The 21,057-nt window shown below is 44.0% G+C and overlaps 1 protein-coding gene across 11 annotated transcripts in view; it reads left to right on the forward strand.

Moving 5' to 3' along the window:
• The window catches only part of CCM2 (CCM2 scaffold protein), a 73,457-nt gene that overhangs the window by 34,553 nt on the left and 17,847 nt on the right, over positions 1-21,057 (forward strand). For 7 of the 11 annotated variants that reach the window (XM_033194089.1, XM_033194098.1, XM_033194093.1 and 4 more), the window contains exon 2: positions 1,742-1,915. The exons of the other annotated variants lie outside the window; for them this stretch is intronic. In XM_033194089.1, coding sequence (XP_033049980.1) covers positions 1,742-1,915 — 174 coding nt within the window. The remainder of the gene's footprint in view (positions 1-1,741; positions 1,916-21,057) is intronic. 11 annotated transcript variants of the gene reach the window in all.

The following is a 21,057-nucleotide window of genomic DNA, read 5'->3' on the forward strand; positions in this document are numbered from 1 at the left end:
CAACCCCAACCTCGTTAGGGAGCCACTGGACGACCGATTTCTGCCTTTGTCAGGAGTGGTGACTGAACAGTGTAGTCCTTGGCTGTGATTGTCCATCTGTGAAATTGGTGGTTTTGAGGAGGTGTCCTTATAGGACCACAGGTTCTGCTATACCATTTTATATTGGATTTGGCATATGGGTGAATTTCCCATATGCTGGAGAGAGACAGAAATGAGAACTTTTAATGAAAGTTTGGTGATTTATTGTATATATGTTTTTGTTTGTTTCTGTGTTTGGTGGTAAGGGGGGTCTGAGCTGGGAATACTGTGGGGGTTTCGGCTGCCATCTGTGCACTGGGTCACCCCATCCTGGAGGCACGTGCAGAAGGAGTGTTGTCATCTCTTCCTGCATTACAGTGGGGAATAAGTTCTCACTCTTAGTCACGGCTCTGGTTTTTGCAGGCCTGTGTGATGTTTCCTTGCTGCGGCTGCACATCAGTGTCTCGTTTTCTCAGGTTTATGTTCCTTTGAGTGACTGTAGATGGGGATTGTAGCATGATCTCTCAGCACAATTTGGGTTTGCTTCGCCCCCCAGCCCCCCAACCCGGCACCATTGTCAAAGGTGGTGATGAAAAGCTTTCTTACGGAGTTACTGTGAAGGAAGTGTCAGGTCGTTTCCCGGGTTGCGCAGGTGAGGCTTGGCTGTAATCCTCTCTTGCTCTCTCACTCATTCTCACTCTTTAAGTTGACATTGATTGCAGGATTAGCCTTCAGAACCCTCATGAGATGCTGGATAGGGTGTGAAGTCATCAAAGTTAGGGGCTGGCCAGCTGCTGATCAGGGCTTCTCCCCCACAACCTTTTTTTTTTTTTTTGAGACAGTATCTTGCTCTGTTGCCCAGGCTGGAGTGCAGTGGCATCTCGGCTCACTGCAACCTTCCCCTCCCAGGTTCAAGCAATTCTTCTGTCTCAGCCACCCGAGTAGCTGGGATTACAGACATGTGCCACCATACCTGGCTAATTTTTGTATTTTTAGTAGAGATAGGGTTTCATCATGTTGGCCAGGCTGGTCTCGAACTCCTGACCTTAAGTGATGTGCCTACCTCAGCCTCCCAAAGTGCTGGGAATCCAGGCACGAGCCACCGTGCCCGGCCTGGTTTCTCCCTTGTTGATCTGCATTGGAGCTCATCACGCTCAGTGTCCCCACTTGGAGTCATGAGGTCCCCATTGGGGAAGGAATTGCATAAAAAACATGTGCCCCATTAAGCCATTAAGAAATGTGCTTCTGTAGAATGTGCTCAGCCTTGGCTGTTGAGATGCTTAACTTGTTGATGCCAGCACCGACCATACTTTCCACCTGCCTTCCCGGAGTTCTCAGAGATGAAGTGTCTCAGCTGAACCGGAAAGAGTTGGAATGGTGTTATGTTTTATCTTCTGTGGGGAATCTCCCTCTTCTGTCATTGTCTTGCCAGATAAGATTACCTGCCTTCTATGTGTTGTACGAACAGGTGAAGAACAGGGCCCCTCCATGCCAGAGGCTGCATGGCAGCCCAGCCGTACCCTGCCGGCCTGCGTGTTAGCTGGGGTCCCTCAGGCTTGTGTGCTGTTGATACTTTTCTCACCAGTCTGGCAGTCAGTGATCCCTGATCCCTGTTGCATGGGGACCATGGTAGTAGTTTTGGCTACTTCTGTTTGTTAACCATAGGTACAACACAAAGCATTTGTAAATAATGAACTCCAATCATTGCCATTTCTGCCTGCAGCCTGGAATTGTCTCGCCATTTAAACGAGTATTCCTAAAAGGTGAAAAGAGTAGAGATAAGAAAGCCCATGAGAAGGTGACAGAGAGGCGCCCTCTGCACACTGTGGTGTTGTCATTGCCTGAGCGCGTCGAGCCAGACAGACTGCTGAGCGACTATATTGAGAAGGAGGTAAAGGTAAGTCGTCATGGGCCACAGGATATGCCTGCCAAACGACAGTGACGGTCATGCTTGTATCCACCAGACGCTCTTGAGTTTATAAGACACAGCCACACAAACACCTTAGTAGTTGATTATCCCACCTATTGTCTTGTCCATGGTGATAAATTTAATAATTGGATAACCGAAAACCCAGATTCTGCCTGCTAACCCCAGTTTGTTTTTTTCTGTAGTAGCAATGCCACCTTCTTTCTCTCGAAGGCTTGGCTGTGTGGGTAGTATGTGCTGCTCCACCATAAGAGGGTTCAAGAGCTGGGAGAAAACTCACGTCTCCTGTAGTTTGCAGTGGAAAAGAGTTACCTGGTCAAGGCCATGACCTTGCAGGTCTAACAGTCACTGCCTAGAATTCAGATCATGTGTTTGAGGCTCATCATTGGGTCTCAGAGGCCTGAGGCCAAAATACTGTGCATAAACCATGTGATGTGCATAAGTTGATTTTTAATCCCTCCCCTAAAATGAAAGTAAATGAATAAAAAGGTATAAAGCCATGAGGTCAGAGGGAATAGGAAAGGAGACAACAGTGGATGAGGTGGTCCATAAACATGGAAGAAGAAAACTGCTGAGGGTGAGATAACTGAGTTAGAGCTAACGTAGCCAGACCCGAGTTCCTGCAGAGGATACGGAGTCCAGGGGGCTCAGGAGGGGCATGGGGCAGTGCAGATGTCCATGGGAGGGATTTCCACTCTCACCTGGCCCAGCCAGATGATTAACTCACCCCCACCCACTGGAAGATGGGGCTTTGGACATACAGAAACCTGATACAGGGGCAGCTGGGGAGAGACCAACACAGAAGATAAGGAAGTCAAGTCAAAGCCTGTATGTGGAATGGAGAGAATTCCCAACTCCTTTCTCTTTCAAGCTTCTAGAATGCCTTCAACCCAGGCCTTTCCAACAAAGGAATTCTTGGAAGGGTGCTCATTGGGGAAGTTGAGCAGCTCATACTGGCCCTTAGGGTTATCCACCCAACTAGCCTGAATAAACTCCAACAGTCAGGACTCCCGCCAGGCATCCGGCGTCTGTCAGCTTTTTGGAGCCTCATTTCAAACATAGGCAGCTGAGTATAAGTACACATTTGAGGACGACTTTCAACCTCAAGGCAGAACTCAAGACAAATACACAAAATAAACATGAATAAACAGCAACAATGCAGAAAATAGGGGAAGAAATTTAAAAGTATATAATATTTTCAGAAAGATAAGAGGAAATATTGTTGCCAGTGACAACAGGATTCTACTTTTAAATAAATAAAAGGTGAGAGGAAGAGCTTCTGGAATTAAAACTATGTTAATTAGGCCGGGTGCGGTGGCTCACACCTGTAATCCCAGCATTTTAGGAGGCCGAGGCGTGCGGATCACTTGAGGTCAGGAGTTCGAGACCAGCCTGGCCAACATGGAGCAATCCTATGTCTACTAAAAATACAAAAATTAGTTGGGTGTGGCGGCAGGCACCTGTAATACCAGGTACTTGGGAGGCTGAGGCAGGAGAATCACTTGAACCTGGGAGGTGGAGGTTGCAGTGAGCCAAGATCATACCACTGCGCTCCAGCTTGGGTGAAAGAGTAAGACTCTGTGTCAAAAAAAAAAAAAAAAAAAAAGCAAACAAAACAACTATGTTATTTATATATCTTTAAAAGATTCAATAGAGGTATTGAAAGATAAAAGTAAAAAAAAGTTCCAGAAAGAATATTCAAAAGACAAAGAAGGTTAGTAAACAAAAGATGAGACAGAGAAATGAAATTAGATGATCAATTCAGGAAGTTCAACATCTGACTCCCAGGAATAAAGAATGAAGGGAAGAGTGAGAAGAAGTTATTAAGACAGTAAAGGAAGACTATTTTGAAGAATTGACTGATGGACATGACTCCCCCCATTGAAAGGATCCTGTCATGATGACTAGACAGGTCTCTAAAACCTCAACTCACAGAAGCTGGTTCTTAGAAGTTACCGGAGGATGTGCTGCATCAAAACATAAGGGGAGGCTGGGCGCGGTGGCTCACGCTTGCAATCCCAGCACTTTGGGAGGCCAAGGGTGGGGCAGATCAGATGAGGCCAGGAGTTTGAGACCAGCCTGGCCAACATGGCGAAACCCTGTCTCTATTTAAAATGCCAGAAAAATTAGCCGGATGTGGTGGCACATGCCTGTAATTCCAGCTACTTGGGAGGCTGAGGTACGAGAATTGCTTGAACCCGGGAGGCGGAGGTTGCCGTGAGCCAAGATGGCGCCACTGCACTCCAGCCTGAGCAACAGCATGAGACACAGTCTTCAAAAACAAAATCAAACAAAACACAAGGGCAAACCAAGAAGAGGAAAACATGGATTCATAGCCCAAGGGGTCTGCCAGGGAAAGGAACAAAGATAATTCCCAGGATAACAGGAAAGCAAAGTCCCAGGAAAATAAGAAACAGGCCACAGAAGCTCTGGGATAAGTAAGTATAGACTATATGTTTGGGTAGAATAATATATTGAGAAGTTGTTGAAGAAATAGAATAGTACATAGAAAACAAAGCAAATGGAGGTGTGGAGGAATTGATAATAAATCATTAAAAATGAAAAAGGTTGGAAGTTTTCTGGGAAGATGAAGTAGACATTCTTTTCCCTATTTTTCTAGTTAAGTGCACTTAAAATCTAAAATTCTTGGACACTAGATGCAGTAACATAAGAACACTGAAAGGTAGAGAGAAGGCAGACCACCCAGGACCCAGAAAACGACCCAGTAGTTATTTCTTCAGGTTTTCTTTTTTCCTTATGTAGCCCAGACTGTGAGCTGAAGAAGCTGGCAACCAGGAAACACCAACAGGTACAGACAGAACCCCCTGCAAAAGTCAGCTCCTTCTGACCAAAAGACCAGGAAAGGGGCAGCCTAGCACAAGACAGAAAATATTTAGACAACTGCTCAGTGCCAACCAAACGTGACAGAAAGAACTGTGGTCCTACCTCTGTGCCTGCTAGCAAAGGCTAAGTGAGAGCCACTTATTCCTCCGGAAAAAGTTGAATAGGGAGGGACCATGGACTTTTATCCCTGTTGGGCAGTAACAAACCCCTAAGGAATCTTGTGTGGTTCTGGAGTGTTAGTGGAGACCACATTGGGTGGGGCAGTAATGAGGCCCTCCTTTTCCTCCCAACCAGTGGGAAGAATCAGTGGAAGCCACATGGGGAACCAGAACTCTTATCATACCCAGCAGTAACGAGGAAGCCCTCCACGCAGGAGGTCAAGTAGGGAATCCGACCTTTGACCCCTACTTGGTGGTAAAAAGGTGGTGTTGCCGAGAGCCGTGGCCCATTCCTGTAATCCCAGCACTTTGGGAGGCCGAAGCGGACGGATCACGAGGTCAGGAATTCAAGACCAGCCTGACCAACGTGGTGAAACCCCCATCTCTCCTAAAAATACAAAAATTAGCTGGTTGTGGTGGCACATGCCTATAATCTCAGGAGGCTGAGGCAGGACTATTGCTTGACTCCGGAAGGTGGAGTTTGCAGTGAGCCGAGATCTCACCACTGCACTCCAGCCTGGGTAACAGAACGAGACTTCATCTCAAAAAAAAAAAAAAAAAGGTGCCGTTCCCTTCCCTTCTGAGGGTCTAGGTTAAATTTTCTAACATTTGTATTGTTGAAGTCCTGAAAAGAGAGGAGAAAGAAGGAAGGGCTGAAAGGCTTTTCAGAGATCTTACAGGTTGAAATGTTTGGCAAAAGACAAACTTAAAAGATTCAGAAAGCTGAGCAAATGCCAAACAAGATGAAGAAATCCACTGCTGAAGTCCATCATAGTAGACTTTCTGAAAAGTAAAGACAACAACAAAAAATCTTGAAAGTGGCAAGAAAGAAGCACTTTACTCATAGGGAAAATGGAAAGACAGCAGATTTCTTGTTACACATAGTGAGGACCAGTGACACAACATTCTTCAAGTTCTGAGAGACCCTGAGAATCGAAAGGATAATGAGAGAACACAAGCAACTCCACACACAAACAGTGGGCCAAAAAATAGACCAATTCCTTGAAAAGCACAAACTCCTCCCACAGGCATCCAATATGAAATAGATCATTTGAATACCCCTATAATTATTAAAGAAATTCAGTATCTAATTTGAAAACTCCCATTTAAAAAAATCTTCAGACCCAAATGGTTTCACTGGAGAATTCTATCAAACATTTAAAGAATTAATGTCAATTCTACATACTCTTCCAGAAAAACAGAAAGGGAGGGAACTCTTCTCTTCTCCCCTCTCACCTCTCCCCCTCCCCTCTTCTCTTTTCTCCTCTTCTTCTTTTTTTTTTTTTCTTGGGATAGGGTCTGTCTCTGTTGCCCAGTTTAGAGTGCAGTGGCATCATCTTGGCTCACTGCAGCCTCGACCTTCCAAGCTCAAGCAGCCCTCCCACCTCAGCCTCCTGAGTAGCTGCCTGCCACCATGCCCAGCCAATTTTTTTATTTTGTAGAGATGAAATCTCACTGTGTTGACCAGGCTGTCTTGAACTCCTAGACTCAAGCAGTCCTCCCACCTCAGCCTCCCAAAGTCCTGGGAATATAGGCCTGAACCACTGCACTTGGCTGGGAATATTTTCTGACTCGTTTTGTAAGGGCAGTATTGCCCTGATATCAAAACCAAACAAAAAACAGTGCAAATTAAAAGAAATAACAGACACCAATACAAACATAAAATTCCTCAGGAAAATATTAGGTAACATATTCAGCAATATAGAAAAAGAACTATACCTACTGTGGCTGTGAGAATAAACAACAAAAAAGAATTATATACCATAAACAAGTGGAGTTTATTCTAAGGATGCAAGGCTGGTTTAATACTTGAAAATGTAATCCATCGGCAGGAGAATCACTTGAACCCAAGGAGGCAGAGGTTGCAGTGAGCTGGGATTGCACCAGTGCAGTCTAGCCTGGGTGATGGGGCAAGACTCCATCCCCCCCAAAAAAAAATTGTGGAGAAATTTTAATTAACAGTTCTTCAAATATTTAACTTTATTTTTTTCTTTCCTTATAGGGCTCCCATTAATACATATTGATATTTATTTTATTTATTTTATTTTTCATGCCCTTCTCTCATTTTTCCTGTTCTTTACTCTTCCCAATGCCTTCTGGGAATGTTTCAAACCACTCTCCATCTTATGAATTCATTCATCAACTGTATTCATTCAACCCTGAATTAAATTGTTTGTTTCTACTATATCTGATTGGTCCTTTTTTATAACTCCTGGTCCCTATTTGTTTCCAGTGCCCTCCTACATGCCCTTGAGAATATTTATTAGGATTACTGTAAATTCTTGTTTAATTAGTTGTTTAGTTTGTGATCTTGCGTTTCCAGTGCTTTAGGTTTGTATTCCACAGATCTCTCTTTATTTTTTCCATTCCCTCCAGAGTATCAGCTATAGTTTTTTTGTTTTGTTTTGTTTTGGGACGGAGTCTCGCTCTGTTGCCGGAGTGCAGTGGCGCAGGCTCCGCTGACTGCAAGCTCCACCTCCCATGTTCATGCCATTCTCCTGCTTCAGCCTCCTGACTGGCTGGGACTGCAGAGGCCCACCACACCCAGCTAATTTTTTTATATTTTTAGTAGAGACGGGGTTTCACCGTGTTGGTCAGGGTGGTCTCGATCTCTTGACCTTGTGATCCTCCTGCCTCGGCTTCCCAAGGTACTGGGATTACAGGCGTAAGCTACCATGCCTGGGCCAGCTATAGTTTTTATATTACATTCTGAGTTCCATCGATAGCCCACTTGCTTTTGAGGCATCTCCAGGATGAGATTCAAAGGAGGGAAAACCCAATTGTGTGGGAACCATCTTGACTCTTGACTTCCCTACAGCGTAAAATATACTTGTGGTCCTCAAGATTTAGCCCAATTTGACTGGGCTGTCTTTTTATGTTCAGTAGAATTAGACTACATCACAGAACCTCCATACATTTTCTACTGGTTTATGGAGAGAATTATTTTCTAGAGGGTAGGGAAGAGACATTAGTGGCCTCATATGGCAAATTACTATGGAAAATGTAATTATTTCCAAATTTTCTTAGAACCATAATACTTTGTGATTGTTATAGTGATTCTTATTTTCCTTCCTTCCTTCCTTCCTTCCTTAGATCTCTTAAGTATACCCTATATAATTTGATTTTTAATTCAAAAGTTATTAAAATTTTGTTTTGAAGATTTCATAACTAAACTCTAACCGATCCCTAAGATAACTAGAAAAACCTCTTGGTTTTACAAAACTAGTTTGGATAGTGCTGTTCTAAAAGTATAATTCGAAATTGGTGAAATTATTTGTGGCCTGTCTTTATGTTCTTGCTATATCAATATTTGTATCTTGTCAGATACCTTTACATATGTCTAGCCTTTTCTTTCTATCTGACATTAACTTATTCAACAAATGTTTGTTGAACACTTGCTGTAGTATTGTTCTAGCTGCTAGGTGCAACTAGAAGTGCTGGCTGATAGAGCAATTTCTTTAGAGTGGTTTGTGCAGGTTCAGTTGAAAAATCAGTACCTGGTTTCCATTCAGGCCCTCCTATTGTGCGTGGGAACTTGAGTCACCTTGAAACTTGTATTGATTTCCATAAATGAGAAGTTAGATGAATTGCTTAATAATACCATATATTTGCAGAAATAAAAGAAAAATCACAGCTTAAAAAAAAAAAAAAGAGCCAGGCGCGGTGGCTCACGCCTGTAATCCCAGCACTTTGGGAGGCCGAGACGGGCGGATCATGAGGTCAGGAGATCGAGACCATCCTGGCTAACATGGTGAAACCCCGTCTCTACTAAAAAATACAAAAAACTAGCCGGGCGACGTGGCGGGCGCCTGTAGTCCCAGCTGCTTGGGAGGCTGAGGCAGGAGAATGGCGTAAACCCAGGAGGCGGAGCTTGCAGTGAGCTGAGACCCGGCCACTGCACTCCAGCCTGGGCGGCAGAGCGAGACTCCATCTCAAAAAAAAAAAAAAAAAAAAAAAAAAAAGCAAATGTAATCCATCATATTAACAAGCTAAAGAAGAAAAATCACGTGATTATATCAATCAATGGCAGAAAGTTTATTTGACAAAATTTAGCACCCATTCTTGATTAAAAACTCAGACAAACAGGGCCGGGCACAGTGGCTCACTCCTGTAATCCCAGCACTTTGGCAGGCCGAGGCAGGTGGATCACAAGGTCAGGAGATCGAGACCATCCTGGCTAACACGGTGAAACCCCGTCTCTACTAAAAATACAAAAAATTAACGGGGCTTGGTGGTGGGCGCCTGTAGTCCCAGCTACTTGGGAAGCTGAGGCAGGAGAATGGTGTGAACCCAGGAGGCGGAGCTTTCAGTGAGCCGAGATCGTGCCACTGCACTCCAGCCTGGGCGACAGAGCGAGACTCTACCTCAAAAACAAACAAACAAAAAACTCAGACAAACAAGATACGTGTACGAACAATGAATATGTGGATATCAAAATTAAATCAATACCATTTACAATCACTTAAAAAATGAAACACGGATATAAATCTTACAAAACATGAATAAGATTTGTATGCTGAAAACTATACAACACTGATTAAAGAAATCAAAGGTCTGAATAAATCGAGAGACATACTGTATTCACGGATTGAAGTTTCAACCTAGTTAGTATGTTAGTTATCCCTAAGTTGATATAAATGGATCAACTCCTTGAAAAGCACAAACTACTACTACAAGCCATCCAATATGAAATAATTTGAGGCCGGGCGCGGTGGCTCAAGCCTGTAATCCTAGCACTTTGGGAGGCCGAGACGGGCGGATCACAAGGTCAGGAGATCGAGACCATCCTGACTAACACGGTGAAACCCCGTCTCTACTAAAAACTACAAAAAACTAGCCGGGCGAGGTGGCGGCGCCTGTAGTCCCAGCTACTCGGGAGGCTGAGGCAGGAGAATGGCGTGAACCCGGGAGGCGGAGCTTGCAGTGAGCTGAGATCCGGCCACTGCACTCCAGCCTGGGTGGCAGAGCGAGACTCCGTCTCAAAAAAAAAAAAAAAAAAGAAATAATTTGAATAGCTTGTAACTATTAAAAGTGAATTTTACAATTCCTACCAAAATTTCAGCAAGAACTTTTTGTAGATATAAACAAAACTATTCTTAAAGTGCAGTGGCACGATCTTAAATTTCAGGCTATTCTTTAAGTGGAGAGGCAAAATAAGTAGAATAGCTAAAAATAATTTTGAAAAAGAAGAAAATGAGAGGAGTCAGCCTGCCTGATTTCAAGATAGATCATACTGCTATCACAATCAAGACAGTGTGGTACCTGCAGAGGGACTGACACAGAGATCAGGGGAGCAAAGTCATGAAAAACAGATCCACACATATATGCCCAGCTGATTCTTGACAGAGGTTCACAAACAATTCAGTGGAGAAAGGATAGCCCTTTAACAAATGGTGCTGGAGCAGTTGGACATTTGTAGGCAAAAATTGAATCTTGCCCTAAATTTCACAACTTAAATACAAAAATTAACTCAAAATGGATCATAGACTTAAATATAAAATACAACTTCTAGGAAAAAGCATAGAAAATCTTCAGGATGCAGGGCTACACAAAGAGTTTTGAGACTTGATACCTAAAGCATAATTCATAAAAGAAAAAACATAAACTGGACTTCATCAAAATTTAAAACTTTTGCTCTATAAAAGACAAAAGATACGCTACAGACTGAGAGGACATATTTTTAAACCACATATCTGACAAAGGGTTGGTATCTACAGTATATAAAGAACTCTCAAAACTTCAACAGTAAAACAAAGAATCCAATGAAGACATAAGCAAAAGACAGGAGGAGATACTTCACTGAAGAGGATGTACAGATGGCAGTAAGCATATGAAAATATGCTCAAATCATTAGCCATCAGGAAAATGCACATTAAAACCATAATGAGCTGCCAATACACACCTAACAGAATGTCTTAAATTTAAAAAAAGTAGAAAACAAGATGCTGGAGATGATGTGGAGGAACTGGACCCCTCATTCATTGCTGGTAGGGATGTAAAATGGTACCGCCACTCTAGAAAACAGTCTGGCAGTTTCTTTAAATCTCCACGTGCAACTACCAATAACTTGGCAATTGCACTCCTAGGCATTTATCCCAGGGAAATGAAAATTTATGTTCACATGAAAACCTGCATATTAATATTCAAAACAGTTGTATTCATAGTAGCCCAAAACTAGAAACAACTCCATGTCCTTTGGTGAATAAATGGTTAAACAAAATGAGGTCCATCCATGCCATGAAAGACTGTTCAGTAATACGAAGGGCTGGGCATGGTGGCACCTGCCTGTAGTCCCACCTACTAGGGAGACTGAGGCTGGATAATTGCTTGAGCCCAGGAAGTGGAGGCTGCAGTGAGCCGTGATCACGCCACTGTGCTCCAGTCTGGATGACAGCGAGACCCTGTCTTTTTTTTTTTTTTTTTTTTTTTTGAGGCGGAGTCTCGCTCTGTCGCCCGGATTGGAGTGCAGTGGCCGGATCTCAGCTCACTGCAAGCTCCGCCTCCCAGGTTTACGCCATTCTCCTGCCTCAGCCTCCCGAGTAGCTGGGACTACAGGCGCCCGCCACCTCGCCCGGCTAGTTTTTGTATTTTTAGTAGAGACGGGGTTTCACCATGTTAGCCAGGATGGTCTCGATCTCCTGACCTTGTGATCCGCCCGTCTCGGCCTCCCAAAGTGCTGGGATGAGACCCTGTCTTAAAGCAACCACAAAGGAACAAACTACACAGCAACCTGGATGGGCCTCTAGAGAATTATGCTCAGTGAAAAAAGCCATTCTGAAAGCTTTCACACTGTATGTTCCTTTCTGTGACATCCTTGAAATGACAGTTGCTGAGGTGGAGAACAGATTAGGGTTTGCTAGGGTTGGAGAGAAGTAGGTGAGTCTATAAGGGGCAACAGGAGGGGTCCTCACAGTGATGGGTGCTCTGGCTGTGTTTACGTCAGTGTCCTGGTGTGATGTGCTATAGTTCTGCAAGATGTCACTGCTGGGGCCAGTAGGGTAAAGGGAGCGATGGATCTCCCTGTATCATTTCTTATAATAAGAGGCGAATTTACAGTTACCTTAAACTAAAAGTTTAATTATAAAGAAATTGTAATTTGACTACTACTTGGCATGTCAGTGAGAGAATGTAGATAATAAAATGATGTAAGAACGAAGTATTGATTAAGAAAAATTATCTAAGTTTTAAGTAAAGAGAGGGAAAGTGGGAATGGTGATATAATTGGAAGTCAATAAATAATGTCTTAAATTGATAAGCAATCGCAACATAAGCCTATTATTTAGAAAAATGGCTCTAGATGCTAGAAGAATCAGAAGACTCCTGTGTGGCCGCCTCTTGGAAGTGGTTTGTGGATGGGTTGTCCCTGTTGGTAAACGAGATTGTTTTTTTTTGTTTTACAATTTTTTTGAACTTTATTTGCCTTTTTAAACTGTATACATTTCATAAAATAAAAACAATGACAACAATAAAATCCACCAGTGATAGGAGACATTTAATCCCACCTACTCCAATGTGGTGGTTATGGGAAGTATTTTGTATTTAGAATGAACATTAATGAACAAGTTGAAAGGAATTTAAAGTAGCTTCTGTTTTGGAATGCTTACTGTGTGCAGCAATACTGTTTAACATTTTAAATACATTTTTCTCATTTAATCTTCACAAAACCTTCATAAAGTAGGAACATTACTTTGGGAGGCCGAGGCGGGCAGATCACCAACCAGGTCAAGAGATCAAGACTATCCTGACCAACATGGTGAAACCCCGTCTCTACTAAAAATACGAAGATTAGCTGGATGTGGTGGTGTGCACCTGTAGTCCCAGGTACTCGGGAGGCTGAGGCAGGAGAATCGCTTGAACCCAGGAGGCGAAGGTTGCAGTGAGCTGAGATTGTGCCACTGTACTCCAGCCTGGTGACAGAGTGAGACTCTGTCTAAAAAAAAAAAAAAAAAAAAAAAAAAAAAAGAGGCCGGGCGCCGTGGCTCACGCCTGTAATCCCAGCACTTTCGGAGGCCGAGATGGGTGGATCACGAGGTCAGGAGATTGAGACCATCCTGGCTAACACCGCGAAACCCTGTCTCTACTAAAAAAATGCAAAAAATTAGCCGGGCGTGGTGGCAGGCACCTGTAGTCCCAGCTACTCGGGAGGCTGAGGCAGGAGAATGGCGTGAACCTGGGAGGCAGAGCTTGCAGTGAGCCGAGATCACGCCACCACACTCCAGCCTGGGTGACTGAGCAAGACTCCGTCTCAAAAAAAAAAAAAAAAGGCATTCTTTCTGTAGTTTCCATCACAAGCTGACATTTGCCCCAGTAGGGTTTGGTGCAGTGCAAGGCTCATGTGGGCTCACCTAGTGACTATGAATGGACTCATAGCAGGCTTGCTGTATGGTTTTAATAATGGGACAGTGTAATTAATCACATTTGTGATACCAAACCCAAGAAGCTCTTCTCAGATTTGTTATTATTATTATTTTTTGAGACAGGGTCTCACTCTGTCACCCAGGCTGGAATGCAGTGGCACAGTCATGACTTACTGCAGCCTCAACTTCTCTAGGCTCAGGTGATCCTCTCACCTCAGCTTCCTGAGTAGCTGGGACCACATGTTGCTCCATCACACCTGGCTAATTTTTGTATTTTTTTTTGTAGTGATGGGGTCTTGCCATGTTGCCCAGGCTGGTCTCGAACTCCTGTGCTCAAGTGATCCTCCTGCCTTGGCTTCTCAAAGTAATAGATTACAAGTGTGAGCCACCATGCCCAGCGTATTATTTATTTTTATCTAACTGAATATGTAATTTATGTACATGGTTCAAAATTCAAATGATAACAAAGAGATTCTTGGTGAAAAGAAATCATGTGCGTCCTCCGTGGGAGGAATTGCTGAACCGGATTCTCGTGTCTTTACAGTCTGTCCATATATGAGCATACACATGCATTTGTTTCCCAAATGATTACATGGTGTACACTGTTTGCACCTTGCTTTTTACACTGAACAGTATACCTTGATTTATCACAGTGTTCACATTAGCACACATAAAACTGCCTTGTCCATTTTAATAGTTGCATGATATTCCCTTAGATAGCTGTGTCATATTCTATTTAACCAGTGATTTATTAATACATTTTTAATTTATTTTCAATTGTTATACATGTTTTACTCTACCTATAGGATAAATTACAAAAGTGGAGTTTCTAGATCTAAGGCTAGGTTACTTTTTAATTTGACATACGTTTCCAAATTGCTCTTCATAAAGGATTGAAGTCAGTGCATACGTGAGGACTCTGTGAGTGTGCAGGTGGCCCTCTACCTCTGCAGGTTCTTCACCCGAGGAGTCAAGCAACTGTGGGTTGAAAATATTCAAAAAAAAAAATAGAAAAACCACTACAACAATTAAAAAAATACAAATTTTAAAAATACAGTGTAGCAACTATTTACATAACATTTACATTGTATTAGGTAATAAGTAATCTGGAGATAATTTGAAGTACAGTCTTGGCCATATAACAACATATTGGTCAACGACAGACTACATGTATGGCAATGGTCCCATGAGATTATAAGGGAGCTAAAAAAATTTCCATTGCCTAGTGACGTAGCTGTCTTAACATTGTAGCACAACACATTACCTTTTCTGTGTTTGAATGTATTTAGAGTCACAAATACTCACCATTGTGTTACAGTTACCTGCAGTATTCATACAGTAACATGCTGTAGAGGTTGTAGAGGCTGTAGAGGTTGTAGCCTGGGAGCAATAGGAGCAATACCTTATAGCCTAGGTGTGTAGGAGGCTATATGTACCATCTGGGTTTGTGTAACTAACACTCTGTGATGTTCACTCAATGATGAAATTGCTGAATGACAGATTTCTCAGAATGTATCCCTGTTGTTGAGTGATGCATGACTGTTACACAGGAGGAGTGTAGGTCATGTGCGAATAATACTGCCATATTGTTTGAGGAACTTGAACATCTGCAGATTTTGGTATCCCAAGAGGCTCCTGGAACCAATCCCCAGCAGATACTGAGGAACAGCTGTACCTGTTTCTCCACCCTCTGAGGAACACAGTGTTTATTCATACTTTTTGATCTTTGCCAGTCTGATATTCTTAAAATGTTTTCTTATTATAGTTTGTACTTATAAGTGAGGTTGAGTGTCTTTCAAATGGTCAAAAGTCAGGTCTCTTTCAGACTGCATTTCTAGATCCATTGCCCATTTTTTCTAGTGGGTTGTTGCTTCTTTTCTTATATCTTTGCAGTAGCTCTCAGTATGTCAGGTAAGTTAGTCCTCTGCTGTAAAGTTAGTTTTAAATGTTTTCCCCTAGTTTGTCATTTGTCTTTGTTCATCATTGTCTTCGATTGGTTCTCGTGCAGCAGAGCCTGAAACTGGGGATCATGTTCCACTGATCTGTTAAGGGCATGCTCAAGAGAAAGAGTGAAGGGGGTAGGGTAGGGCAGAGGGGAAAGATGCCTGAAAATCATAGACTCGGGTTAATTTCAACCTGATTCATGCTCTAAAGCCTAGAATGCCACAGCTCGGTGAAGACAGAAGTAGCTTAGGGTGTTACCCATCCACACTCAGAGCAGCGGGGTCCCTGGGTGGGACACCACTGCCTGTACTGCACTCCACCCCCACTCCCTCCTCCATGTATTTCTCAAGTTAAGTTCACTCCATCCAGACTCAGCTTCTCCAGAGGCATTTGGTCATGATTTCTGGAAACCTCTCCAGATGAACTACAGCCCTGACAACTTCAGTGGGACCCAAGGCGTCATACAACCCACTGGGGACATGACACCATGTAGCAACTATTGGTTTAGATGTAACTGCATCCTAAAGGAGAGGGGGCATCCTTTCGGGGTGTTATCTCCCAATCTCCCAGCTGGCCACAGCTTTATCAGGATGACCACTCCAGTGCTTAGGGTTTTTTGTTTTGAGATGGAATCTTGCTCAGTCGCCCGGGCTGGAGTGCAGTGGCACGATCTTGGCTCACTGCAAGCTCCGCCTCCCGGGTTCACGCCATTCTCCTGCCTCAGCCTCCCGAGTAGCTGGGACCACAGGCGCATGCCACCATGCCCGGTGAATTTTTTGTATTTTTAGTAGATATGAGGTTTCACTGTGTTAGCCAGGATGGTCTTGATCTCCTGACCTCGTGATCCGCCCATCTCGGCCCCCCAAAGTGCTGGGATTACAGGCGTGAGCCACTGCACCCGGCCACGCCTGGCTAATTTTTTGTATTTTTAGTAGAGACAGGGTTTCACTGTGTTAGCCAGGATGGTCTCGATCTCCTGACCTCATGATCCACCCCGCTTGGCCTCCGAAAGTGCTGGGATTACAGGCGTGAGCCACCATGTCTGGCCACACACGGCTAATTTTTTGTATTTTTAGTAGAGACGGGATTTCACCTTGTTAGCCAGGATGGTCTCAATCTCCTGACCTCATGATCCACACGCCTCGGCCTCCCACAGTGCTGGGATTACGTGCGTGAGGGTGTTTTATGGGACATTGAATTCCATGGTCGTGTGCCTGCTGCTGTACCTCCTTTAGCACTGAGTCCCTTGATCCAAGGTGATGGTACATGCTGTCCCACATCGGCAGCCACACGCCCCACAAGCCCTTGGAGAGTAGTTTGGCAGCTGTTGCAGGCAGGAGAGGCAAACCCTTATGTGGAGCATGTGCTAATTTTTGCCAGAACAATTGTTTCTTATTGCAGGGTCAAAGGAGTTCTGAAGTATTCAGCTGGCCGGCAGACAGGACAACTGGTTGGTCTCTTTGAGGGGATGATGCCTTATCAGGGCTGCAGAGTTGTATCCTGCCGGCAGGTCTGCCACGGTGAAGGGTTGTAGTGTATTTGCTTGTCCCTAAGTATGTGAACCACGCTTGGGGTTTTCTTTCTGTCAGCTGTGTATTGGGAACCCTTTCTGAGGCTGTGGGTGGAATTTGCAGGAGAGGCTTCAGAACACCTCTGCTGGAAAGTGTTTGGGTTTGGGCCACCTGTTCCTGCAGCTGGCACTCTTAGCACAGTTTTGCAGTAAGAACGTGAACATGTACTGTTGTCCATCCTACATGAACATCAGCAGTTCCTGATAGTTTTGAGGAAGAAGTGTTTACCACATCAATAGCTACAAACCATGTACCCAAGATTATTTATTCACTTGAGTAAAGATTCCATTTAGCTCAGTTTGTGGCAGTCTACAGTCATCTACCACAGTTTACCCACCATAATTTCTATAGGAGCCAGACTGGGCATGAGATGGGGACCCCTACCCTGTTTCATTTACGTTTTCAAGAGCAGCGTTAATTTGCTTTTCCCACTGGGAAATGATACTGTTTTTGATTTACTATGGCCAGGGGTCAGGGGTCAGGATAAATTTCAGGGGCTTCCAAATGGCCTTTTCTACTTCAGTAGCTCTTATTCTTTAGATCAGAGGACCAATAGGAGGATTCTACAAAGTGCTAAGTATGTCCGTTCCTCTTGTATTACGTCTCTTATATTTCAGGGAAGTGGGCAGATGGCCACCAGTTGAGTCTTTATCCAGTGGATGCACTTTGAGGTGTACCTGGCTGGACTTCATGTATTATCTGACTCCCATATGTTCCTACTCTGTGGAGGACCTTGTTGACAGTTTGGGTCCCTAAGTATCAGCATCGTCTCAGACCCTCTATTTCAAAAACCTCGGAAGACTTTCAGTTCCCATGGTACTTTTACCCAGGTGAATGAAGTCGCTTTGGGGAGAGCTGTGGAAATCACTGTGTCGTGTACTTGCCTTGGTGTTGCAGATTGACTCCCACGCAGGCTTGGTCTTTCCTTCAGTCAGTGTGTCTGAGTTTGAGAGCTGCTCCAGATCTAGAAACGGAGTCAGGAATTGATACTTTGCATTGCAGAAGCTCACCTTAGCCTTCTGCTTATTCCGTTTTGATTTTTCTTGTTTATATATATTAAGCAGCACCCTTGTTGGCTTCGTATCTGTCCTGCCCATGGAAACTCCAGCATTCTGTGAGCCGTCTCCATAGATCCCTGCATGGAGCCCAGGCTCCCCTGGCTGCTATTTTGACCTTGCTGCCTGTTACTGGCTGACACCTACACCTGCTCTATGCGAGTCAGTGCTGCTCCCTGGCTTCTGCTAGGGAGAGTCTTGTTATCCCCTTGCTCCTGGGGAACCCAGTTCTGTATAAGCACACCTGATGGTTAGCTTCCCCTTTGGAGGCCGGCCAGCACAGAGCTTCTCAGTGATGCCCGTGGCCCTTCTGCACACTCATTAGTGCCATGGTTGATGGAATGCCATCATGTTCTCCTGAGGGACATGGGCCACTGGTGGGCTTTCCTGTCATTTTGTAGGTCAATTGTAGTATGTCCACTCTCCCGAGCCTTTCATACCTGGATCCACTTTGCCACAGCAGTCTCACAATCTCTGCTTTAATATGAGTCATCACTTATGCTGAACTTGAAGAGCCTGCCAGCAGTATCTGAGAACGGCCTCTGGACCCCCCCACTCAGGGTGTTAAATGCTGTGTTATAGTATGTGCCCTAGTAGGGAAGATCTCCCATTCAGCTTAATATTCTGTCCCCCTGGGTCCAACATGTTGAGGTCCTCTCCCAGGTATATTCTCCAGCTCTGTCAGAACTCGTTAGGCACGTCCTGTAGCGAGTCCCAGCCATGAGAAGTGGACAGGGCAGATTCTGGAGAGAGCAAGCATTATCTCATGAGATTCCCATTTCATTTGAGGCCTATGTGTTATATTCAAGCAAGGAGAGTGGGGGGGCTTCTGTCGTACAACAAAAGGGGAGAGGTCACCTCTGTAGGCATAGTTTTAAGAAGAATTTGAGGAGTAAGTTTCTCAAAGGCATTTACCCAGCTATCCCCATCCCAAATCTCAGAATCCTGTTCCTTCCCTGTCAGGGCCCAGACCCTGCCATGGGAACCTTATCAATCAAGGCCAATAAAGAGAAGTTATTGGGAGACTGATTTGGTATCAATATTAAAACAAAACAAAACAAAACAAACACTTCCATTGTATCTTGTCAGAAGTTATTTTTAGAGGAACTTTCTGTTGAGAGCCAATTCCCCTACCCCAACCCCTAGACAAGGTGCTTGAGGAGGGGGTGAGGGTGAGCCTGCCAGCATGGAGCTGTGTGGTTGGCAGTCAGGCAACGGTGTGTGAGAGGCTGCCTGGCCATACCGTCTTCTTTCACTAATCTCAGAACTAATGGAGCTGATGGCTGGCTGGTCAGATGTCCCCTTGCTCTCTCACTGCTTCACCATGGTCCTCTCTCTCGTAGCTGTGCTCTTGGCTTGCTGGGACAGTGGGTGTAGGCTGGGCATGGCATTGCCATAGGGGCACTGGGTGTTGGCCAGGGGACACCCAGGAGACAGGGTTTCCCAGGGCAGATGGGGAGCCCGTTGTGAGAACTGTCCAGGAGGCATACATACTGTGTCCTATTCAGATATTAGAACAAGGATGAGAGCTGTACTTTTTCTTTACTGATAAAAGTTGTTTTACTAATATAAATATTTCACAGTGAAAGAAATCTCAAATGAGTCAAGATTCATCCCTATAGGAAGAAAGTAGAATCGTGAATCCTCTTTAGAGGTCTGTGAGCCTGAGTTTTTGAAGCATCATGGCCAGATTTTGGATAACACCAAAGAAAAGCAAGATAGGGATGATGATGTCGTGTCACCCCAGCCACAGGGAGGCCAGGGAGAATTCCTGTACCATTCTGTAAACTTAATTCCAGGGTACTTTTGTTTCAGCAAAGCACTTGACATATGACCCCATCGTAGTCAATATTTTTTATTACCCTTTTGAGAACAGAGAATAATATTTGTGGATGATGCAAAACTAGGAGGGATAGCAAATGAAATTATTGAATAAAACTAATAAGATGAAATTTTTTATTGTGGTAAAATATACATAAGATTTATTATCAGCCAGGCCCGGTGGCTCACGCCTGTAATCCCAGCACTTTGGGAGGCTAAGGCAGGTGGATCGTGAGGTCAGGAGTTCAAGACCAGCCTGGCCAAGATGGTGAAACCCCGTCTCTACTAAAAATACAAAAAAATTAGCCAGGTGTGGTGACGGGTGCCTGTAATCCCAGCTATTTGGGAGGCTGAGGCAGATAACTGCTTGAACCCAGGAGGCGGAGGTTGCAGTGAGCTGAGATTGCACCACTGTACTCTAGCTTGGGCGACAAAGCGAGACTCCATCTCAAAAAAAAAAGATTTACTATCTTAATCATTTTCAAGTGTCGAGTTCGATGGCATAAAATCAATTCACACTGTTGTGCAACCATCAGCACTGTCCATCTCCAGAGCTTCCCATCAGCTCTTACCGAAACCATGTTCCCATTAGACAATGCCTCTCCATCTTCCTCCCACAGCCCCTGGCAACCACTGCTTTACTTTTTGTCTCTATGATTTGACTACTCTAGGTATCTTATGTGAGTGGAATCATACAATATTTGTCCTTTTGTTACTGGCTTATTTCACTTAGCACAGTGTCCTTTTGTGACTGGCTTATTTCACTTACCACATGTTGTAGCATGTGTCAGCATTTCCGTTGCTTTTAAGGCTGAACAATATTTTGTTCTGTGTATAGACCACATTCTGTTTATTCACTTATCTGTCAATGAACATTTGAGTTGTTTCTTGCTTTAGTTGATTGTGAATCATGCTGCTATGAACATGGGTGTACACATGTCTTTTCAAGCCACTGCTTTTATTTTGTATATATACCCAGAAGTGGAGTTGCTGAATCATATGCTTATTCTGTGTTTAATTTTTTGAGGAACCACCATATTGCTTTTCACAGGAGTATCATTTTAAATTCCCACCAGTAATGCACAGGGTTTCAATATCTCTGTGTCTTTGCCAACAATTGTCATTTTCCCTTTTTTAAAAAGCCGTCTAGGCCGGGTGTGGTGGCTCATGCCTGTAATCCTAGCACTTCGGGAGGCCGAGGCAGGAGGATCAGTTGAGCTCAGGAGTTCAAGACCAGCCTAGGCAACAAAGTGAGATCCCACCCCCGTCACTATTAAAAAAAAATGTAGCCATCCTAGTGGATGTGAAGTGGTATTTCATTATGGTTTTGATTTGCATTTCCCTGATGACTATTGATGTTGA

This window comes from Trachypithecus francoisi, unplaced genomic scaffold (genome assembly GCF_009764315.1).
Source record: "Trachypithecus francoisi isolate TF-2019V2 unplaced genomic scaffold, Tfra_2.0 Lachesis_group4, whole genome shotgun sequence".
In the NCBI taxonomy this organism is placed as follows: Eukaryota; Metazoa; Chordata; class Mammalia; order Primates; family Cercopithecidae; genus Trachypithecus; species Trachypithecus francoisi.